Source organism: Polyergus mexicanus, unplaced genomic scaffold (assembly GCF_030449975.1).
Source record: "Polyergus mexicanus isolate NDT 795.1 unplaced genomic scaffold, iyPolMexi1.0 SCAF_5, whole genome shotgun sequence".
Classification (NCBI taxonomy): Eukaryota; Metazoa; Arthropoda; class Insecta; order Hymenoptera; family Formicidae; genus Polyergus; species Polyergus mexicanus.
In genome coordinates this window covers 11,432,724-11,441,752 of record NW_027223325.1, presented here as the reverse complement: position 1 = coordinate 11,441,752, position 9,029 = coordinate 11,432,724, and the positions used below count along the sequence as shown (strand labels likewise).

The following is a 9,029-nucleotide window of genomic DNA, read 5'->3' as shown; positions in this document are numbered from 1 at the left end:
TGAGAACGTACAAATATAACATGATAATACGAGTGTAGTCAATAACATATGTATGCATGTTCTTTAAAGATCTTAATCAGTTCGATGGGATTTTTTCGTCTCTTACGTATTGCGACGAATAAACATATTTTCACAATGATATCGAGTGAATGAACAGGTTTGTCAGTTGGTAGATAATTAGTTAAGTATTCTCGCGAATAAAGTAATGCTTGTGCCTTGTGGATTTTATCCGAGCAGCGCTCTCGCAATAAAATGTGATAGAAAGAAGAGAATGTTATCGCTTACGTTTTTGTCAGCGTAAACTTTTAAAATTATCTTTTTCTCCGTAAAGTGTGCGAGTCGTTTATTCCCCCCCCCCCTCCCCTCCTTTAAACGAAGAAAATTTTACGGAATTTTTGTCATTGGCTGACCGCGATTAAGTAATTCCGCTTAACTTAATCGTCAGCTTAAGCTGTTCTCATTCTTGTAGAACAGCTGTGACTCCGGGCGCGTATGTCACTGTCGGGTGCATATAGAAACCGGCGTAATAATAATAAGGATCGTTGTCCTCGTATCCCTTTTGATGTTTCTGCGATGCTTGTAGTATTTTGTTATAGTCCTCGAGCGGCAACACCATCACCTTGTGCGAAATCGTCTGCACGTCGTTCGAATCGCTGTGCTTTGATTCAAATAGGCCGCCCTGCGTAAACGAATAAACATTTGCTATTATTCGAATTTACAAATCTTCGGTATATTCGACAAATGTATTATGTTAAACACGAGAAAATTTATTTTTTAAGAAATAATTTATTTATATTGTATATATACATATATAATGTAAGAAAAAATAAAATTTATGTACGATTTTCTTGTAATATTATGATACGATATGACGGGCAGACAATCATGAGAAATTTTAAAACAGTGTTTCTTAATCTTATAATTTCTTATTCCGATCTTTTTATTTAGATATTTCATAAGAAAAAAAATTACCGGAGGATCCAGAATACAGGGCCGTTGCAGCTCTTCGGGGCGATAAAACCATTGAGATTTGACCCTCATCTCCAATTTCTGATTCAACCACAGTGATACTATTTTGCCGATGTAAGGTTTCTCGTGTGGTTTTCGGTAGGAATAAAACAGCACGCTGTCGCCTATGTTTATCGTCTCCCTACCGCGTCGGATGGCTGTGAAATATTGGTTTCCGCCAGATACGCGGCTACTGCTTGCCCATTTCCAATGGCGTTTGTTGGGCAGCATGCGGGCTATCGGACTGGGCGTCTCGACAGGATTCGACGGGCCAGGAGGATTCGTCTGGACGGTGGCGCGATTTTTCGAGGCGCGATTCGTGTTAGCGCAACTCGTCGAGGCAACCGAGGTCGTCGAGGTGTTTCTTGTCGTCGCGCGATTTGTCGAAATGCAATTAATCTTGGAGACGCGATTCACTTTAGAGATGCGACCTATTTTGGAGATGCGACACGCGATATTAGACATGGTGTTGCGTATCGTTGAGGTGTGATTCGTCGATGCAGCCTTTGGCTGCGTCTTCTTCCTGATTGATTCTGACGATTCTTCGGGCTGTTCATTGTTCGCTTGGACGTCTTCCGACGATTCTCTAAAGTCCATTTGAGCCTCTTCATACATTTGAGCCGATTCCTCGGGTTCTAATTGAGTTTCCTGGATGACCGGTTCTGACGGTTTTTCGGATATTACTTCGGAAACCACGTCATTTTTTTGGGTTGGTTCTGGTGACTCTTCAGGCTCCACTTGAGCCTCGTCTTTCTGAATGGTCAATAACGAGTCTTCAGTCTCGTCATCCTCCTCGGACAAGTGGGTCTCCTCAGCGGCGGGAAAATTTGTACTCGGTATGTGATTGTTTGTGATTGTTTCCTCATCATTCCTTTGCTCCTGATTGTTCTCCCAATTGCTAAAAAATATATTAATATTTAGGAAATAAAGATAAAAAATAAAGGCTCACAATGTTGTAAAAATGGAAACGTCGAAACGTTTTTTTTTTTAAATATTGAATTTTGTATTTAAAATAAATCTTATAAGTTATCATAATTAGAAACTTGAATTTCACAAACTTTTATATCTTTTTAGTGTATCTTCATATCTTTACATAAATTCTTTATCTTCAATAGTTGGACAAAGTATATAAACCATATATAATACAAAGTTTCTCACAGATTTTAAATCAAACTCTTAAAAGTTTTAATAATCGTTTATGGAATTATATTTATAAGAAATCTTTTTCTTATTTTTATTCGTAGAGAGCACGGCAGATTATATATGATAGATTATAAGAACGTACCTTACGTTGCTTGTATCACCAAAGCCGCTATGATGTCTATGCTTATGTTTTCGATGTTTTCTATGTTTATGCCTACGATGTTCTTTGTGGGATCTGTGTTTCCTATGCTTCTTCTTTCCTTCTTGACTCTCGAGTAGTCTTTTCTTTTTTATTTTCTTCATGTGTTTTCTCCTACGATATTCTGTGCCGCTCGTACTGCTTGTTTCGATATCCGTTTCGTTAGCACATTCGCTGCTATTCATTGTGAATTCTTCTACGTTGGAGCAGACTGCGAAACTATTGTTGTCGGTTACCGCATTTGCCGAAACGGCTTGATTGCTCGCGGAACGCTTCTCTTCCGAAGAGGATATTTGCCGGCGTCGTTTGCCCAATGAGAGAAGAGGATTCGGATCATATTCTGTAAAGCGGCCGAGATAAATAAATACAATTCGAATGTTTACATTGAACCGAGAAACCGGGTTAGAGGTACATATATATGATACGTGCCTACGAGAGGATAATTAGGCTGCAACAATCTGATATGGTTCAAGGGAATACTACCGCTGTCTCCATCGTCGAATTCCACAGTGACATATTTCTCGTCGTCAACCGGATTAGGTACGAGAGGTTCGACAGCGGTTCCCGGATACAAACATCTGTACTTCTCACTCCAAACCGCGCATAATCTTGTACCGGGCGGTAGCTCTTTTGTCGAATTCGGACGCACTTCCACGATCTGCGGAATCAACGAAAAGGCGTTTTCATTCTCCGAAAATAAATTATCGATGAAAGTCATATTTCCTGTTACATAATTAATTAGTGTACAATATTACTGTTTATTATTTTGTTCGTTATAATTATCTTACCAATTATATTTTTCGAATTTTGAAGACATGTAGATAAATGTATACATAGACATATGTATGGATACGTAAATGAATGTTTTTTTTATTCCGTATACGTTAAGTGTTGAGCGACTCTGTATCATTTCTTTCTCATTATTATCTATAATTACCGCGTCTCTCAGGATCTCTTCTCGGGAGTAAATATGTGGTTTGTTGCCGCGTTCGCCGTCCAACGTAATGGCGTAAACATCAGGCGCCTGCACAGCGCTGAGTCTACCCGCATAGAAAAGACCGCCGTTCGCCATGAGAACGCGCAGCTGATCAATGTCTAAATGAGCGGACGTCAGCTTGCATCGGTTGACAATGATTTCGTTAGCCTTCGCGACTGCAGCAGCGACAACAGTTTTCGCGCATTGCTCGTACTCCAAGTATTTACGCCGCTTGGATTCCTTCCGGTCGTGACTCGGCGATTGCAATGAGCTGGACTTTCGCTTTTTCTTTTTTGACTTGTCATGCCGTGATCTTTCCGGTTCTTTCTCCGATGGCTGTTCCATCGATGACTCTACCGGCGTCTCCTGCAAGGTAAGCAAAATTTGTAAGAATAATGGGCTTTCTTTGGCTAATTTTATCGATCCTATCTATAAATGTGCGTAAACAATTGAGATGTAAACGATCACACTTATGTCTCTCTCTCATTAAAGATGCAATTTTAATTCATATCGAGAATTCATATAGTTCTGTAAAATTTCTGAATTAATTTCTTTTAATTCGTCTATTTTTCCTATCAAAGGTACAGTTTTCAAATCAGAAATTCATAACTTTATAAAAAGTTTTTTTTTTTTTAAATTCCTTTTACATAGTCTATGTTAACGACAACATAACGATTTCGCTACCTCGAGTTTTTGAATGATGGATTCTTCGGATGGAATGTTCTCAGATGGTACCGTGTCGTTTTCATCGTCCTCCCAATTTTTCACCTTTATCTCCGCTTTCAACTTTGGTTTTACTTTACCGCCATGCTTCTCAAGCTTCATCTCTTGACTCAATTTCGCTTTTTCAGCGATAATCGAGCTAATCACATTTTTATTATGTAGCGGAGTCTGCTTCGCCGGCTTTGCCTTCGCTTTTGTGACTTTTTGCACCTTGGATTGCGTCTTCGGGACAGACACTCCGGACTTGAATGGCAATGGTGTATAGCCGGTTCTATTGTTTATGCATTGCTGAAGACGATTTCAAATTATAATTATATATGAAACCTTATAAAGTGAATAATGTATGTTTAATAAAAGTTAGGATACACGAAAAAGATTATGCTTTAATCCAAATTTATCAAAATAAATCTTACTTTGGTTTGTAGATGTCTGCTCTTTGAGGATAGCACGTATCCCACTAGAGAACTCTTGCTCTTAGGTTTCTTGGCGACAATTGTTTCCGTCAAATGTCTGACGTTGCCCGAGGTGCATGTGAGCTTCCTTGGTCGTCCTACTTTTCTCTTCTTGGAAGCGGAGCTCAAGCTCGCGACAGTCGGTACTGGTGATGAGGTATCGTAACCCAACTGAATAAATTTATGCACGATTATTTTCCTGACCTTTTCAGTTGTGATTACTGTTTGTATGATTTGAAAACTTCATTTATCTTTTGATAAACAGACGATCTATATATTTAAGGATCTTGGATTCGTACTCTGTTTTTGTGAATCGCTTATTCTGATATAAATTATTAAACAAATACATCGCGCATGTATATATGTTTTGACAAATTTTGGAACAAATTAAATTTTATTTCCACTAAAAAGATACACTTGTATATAAGCGTTAAGTAATGTATGCCAAAGAAATATCTTCTTGTATTTATACATAAATAAATTTATCTAAAAGATTTGAAGAGGAATCTCAAGATAAATCTACCGTACCGTTCCTATACTCTTCTCGTCATCCTCCGTTTTGCTGGAACCAGGAACCGGCGATGCCACTGGCGGTGCTGATATCGGGATGCTGGGTATACTATCCAGAAGCTTTATGTGACTCCTGGGCTCACCGAGCTTCACGAGATTCACGTTACATCTCGGCATAGCCAGGACGGCCGAGGTTAACGGTGGAGGTGTACCGTCTAACAATTCCGATGACCTCGACGGCGATTTTTGCAATGGAGAATTCATGGGATCCAGCACGGGCAACGGCGACGACAATATTCCGTGTTCGGAACTGAAAAAATAAATCAATAATTGAATTATTCGAATTGAGAACATCAAAATTCGGCGAGCTATGTCTAATTTAACATTTAAATTAGTGGATTTTTGAAAGTGAGGAAAGAAGTTCATTGTCAAAAATTTTTTATTAAATTTATGGCAAACGATAATTGGTATTTCACATTGATTTCTTCTATAGGAATGATGCCTATAAAGGATGCTGCTGTATATTAAAAGTAACTCGCATTTACCTGGTGGAGGAGTGGCTCTTCTTCCGTGGCCTGCCAAAGTTTTTCTTGTCGTCTTTCTTGGGGATCAGTTTGGAAAGCTCTCTTTGCTTCTCCCTATATTGCCTCTGAATGTCGGCCATTCTGACTCTCATGTCCAGCTCGGTAGCATTCATATTTGGCCAGTCATCATCATTGTTCTCGCAATTTCCTTTTCTGGTTATAAACTTCTTCGCCTCTAACTTGGTCCGTGCGTTTTTGTAATCATGAGTGTCTCTCTCTTCGACGGACATTTTCCGATTATCAATCTCGCAGATCGCTGGCTGATCGGGAAGAATCTTCGACTCGAACACTTCGCTTTCCGAGTCCGAGAAATCGTTTTCTTTGTCGATCTTATCATTATGGATAGCATTATCTTGTGAGTTAACGGATGTTTCGTTTGAGGAAACTTGCAGATCTTTAATACACTTCGCATCACATTGATTGGAATAATTATCCCTATTGAGAGACTGATCTTCCATACTAATGATTTTTTTATTAATTTTCTCCTCGGAAAAATCAAGGATACGTTTAATATCCTTTGATTTGAGAGGGATTCCTTCTTGCTGTCTTCCTGCAGCTTCCGTTATCTTGCCTTTCGGTAGCGAAGCATTATGCTTGGCCCACTCTGTCGATTTTGGAACATCTCGTTCTTGCTGTTTCCTCATAGTTTCCGTATTTTTGTCCTTGACGATGTCTTTATTAACTTCTTTCGATCTCTTTTCAAAAATTTCCTCCTGCTGCCTTCCCGTCGTGTTATCTTCGATAACTTCATCGTAATGATTTGGAAAGGATTCATTCTTATTAATCTCTTCGTGATTGTCAAGCTTGGATCGTTTGGAATGATGCGAATCGTCATCTTCTGAATATTTTCTCTTGCTTCCATCTTGCTCGGAATAATCTGGGTCTCTGCCTAAATTCAACAGTAACCTACCAGCCTGCGAGATTTCTTCCGAACTTTCCAAATTCAGTTTTCGGGGAGCTTTATCATCCACCTCCATAATTTGTTCGGCCAACGCGCAGAGCAAGCCAAGAGAGTTGCCGACGTTATTATTATTATTCTCGCTCTGTTGACTCATTAGTTTGCCTCTAACAGACAACTTTTCCACAGGTTCCGGTGAGGTATCCGGTTGAGATTGTTCCGGATGACCGACTCGTTGCTCCAATTGTTCTATGCTGTTCGACAATAACTCGAGACCGCTCAGGTCAATAGCTGGCTTTGGTTGGCTTTGGATTCTGGATTTCGTCTCCGAGGATGCGTCATCGGGCTTGCAAACTGTTTGAAGCTTTTCGAATGGCTGCACCTCGCAGCGCCAGACGGTCTTGGGTTTGACGTAAGCGGTGACTTCGCAGACAAGGTTCTTCTCGCTTTTAGCGAGCAGTTTCTTGTCCTCAAGAGTCTTAATATTGTTGTTGTTGCTTCTGCTGTCGTTGTTGTTATCGCCGAGCAGGCATGTCTCGCCGGATATATTGCACGACATGCTGCCATCGTTCAAGTGTTCGTTATCTTTTATCGACGATGAATACGGTCTCGATTCGTCCTGAACGTGTTGTTCCAATGTCATGGATTGCGAGGAAGAGGAGACCTCGATGTCGGCAGCATTCTCTACAGAATTTTGGCACGATCTCAAAAAATGCAACTTTTTGGGGATCGTTTCGGAATGTCTGCGCGATTTGACGCTCTCCGCATTTGATCTCTCGATGGATTCGTCGAACTTTTGCGCGAGAGGTAGCGCTGCTGCCTCCTGCAGCGCTGCCGCGTTCTTTTTCAGCTTTTCCACTACGTTTTCAATACCTGGATGATGGGATTTCTCCATCGTGTGCCTCTTTGTCGCCTCCGGTGATAATTTCTCGCAGCTGGGCAGCCTGGCTCTCTCACTGGTGGACGTTGGTTCGCACCGGGACGATTCGCAGCACGCCTCGTAGCAGCTTTCGTCGGCTTCCTGCTTAACAACTACTTGTTGCACGATTTCCTGATCGTCACAATCGATATTGGGCATGTCGAAGGATTTTACTGTGATCTGAGATCGTACTTCGCCGTTCGCGATGTCCCTTGTCACGTTTTTGTCGTAACTCTCACAATTGATTTTCGACGATTCTGTGGAATCGACGGTGATCGCCTTGGATCCGTTGAAGATGGGCGGCTCTGATGTCTTGGCACACGGTTGACGATGAGCTTTGACATTCTCCGACGCATCGATAGTCTTCGACTCGACCTGAAAGATACGCGATATAATTATAAATATTGCATTAAAAAATATGCAAAGGAATGAAACGTGTATCTACTTTTTATTCGAAACATTAATAGTGAAAAAATCTAAATGTTTGAGTGTGTAGAATCGATAACATCGTCAAAGTAAAAACTTTTCTCTATTTTACATTAATTGAAAAAAGAAACACTTTTAATAAATTTTCTTTTTTGGATATATATGTGTTTATATTTGTTGAGATTAAAAAATAAACTTTGACAAATAATAAAGGTTTTACTTCTATCTTTTCATCAATCTTAGGCTCTTGCGCGACGTCCTCTTCGTCATTGGGACAAGTATCGCATTGATCCACGCTGACGTCTCTCCTCCTTGCGAAGAACTCCAGATTCTCGTGGAAGCTGTCACAATTCTCTTCAGTAATCTCAATGATCCTAGCACCAATCCTGCTACCCCTGCTGCCGCAGACTGGTGTCTTGTCATCCTTACAGATCTCCTCATCTATCCGTGCGTCGTGCTCGACCGCCTTGACGATCGCTCTACCGTCCTTTGTCGAATATTTGGCGCAATCGGCCATATTAATGATCGTGTTCTCAGCCTTATCCACCTTGGCGACGATGCCGCAGACGGTCGGATTCACCGTAGTCGTGGTCGTCGTGATTCTGACGACGTTGCAGATTCTCTCTGGCGGTGGCGGTGCCGCGATCTCGAAATTCCCCGTATTCGACTGGGACGCGACGTGGCAGGGACTCGAATTCTGCTCCTGCTTCACGAGCGGTTCCTGCTTCTGCTCCTCGATATCCTCGGGTGCATCGGTCTGATTCGAGGCGTCTTGGACACCGAACGACGGCGGCTCGATGGCGCGAATAGTCGCCGGTACTTCCGGAGGTGGCGTCAAATACGACACTGGAGACGTGGCCTTCGCAAAAAAGGTTCTTATATGAGGTTTTAAAAAAGTTTTAGAAAAATCTCGAGATTATCTTTACATTCTCTTTTATATTGCCCAAATCTCCTCTATTTCTTCGTGAAAACGGAAGTATCATAAGCAGAGAGCAAAAAAATTTCTAATAATTTTTTTTCTGAATCTTGCACGATTTTATACGACATTGCTCGCTAATTCTTTCACAAGTTAGTTAATATTGTTCTACAAAAGCATCGAGAGTAACCTGCAAAATTCAAAGTAATCGTAGAAACACGGGCGAAACTAAAAGAGAGAGAGAGATATCTTCGACCAAAGGAGAGGAAGAAGAG

General features: G+C 40.9%; 1 protein-coding gene across 1 annotated transcript in view; it reads right to left on the bottom strand.

Annotated features, from left to right (window-relative positions):
- Positions 1-359: 359 nt before the first annotated feature.
- Positions 360-9,029, bottom strand: part of Wge (winged eye) — a 48,262-nt gene continuing 39,592 nt past the window's right edge. Inside the window, exons 12-21 of the mRNA XM_070296381.1 lie at positions 8,059-8,697; positions 5,557-7,787; positions 5,030-5,321; positions 4,463-4,672; positions 4,011-4,337; positions 3,288-3,692; positions 2,780-3,008; positions 2,294-2,690; positions 973-1,906; positions 360-679 (exon numbers count right to left, since the gene is read on the bottom strand). Coding sequence (XP_070152482.1) covers positions 458-679; positions 973-1,906; positions 2,294-2,690; positions 2,780-3,008; positions 3,288-3,692; positions 4,011-4,337; positions 4,463-4,672; positions 5,030-5,321; positions 5,557-7,787; positions 8,059-8,697 — 5,886 coding nt within the window. The 3' untranslated portion in view covers positions 360-457. The remainder of the gene's footprint in view (positions 680-972; positions 1,907-2,293; positions 2,691-2,779; positions 3,009-3,287; positions 3,693-4,010; positions 4,338-4,462; positions 4,673-5,029; positions 5,322-5,556; positions 7,788-8,058; positions 8,698-9,029) is intronic.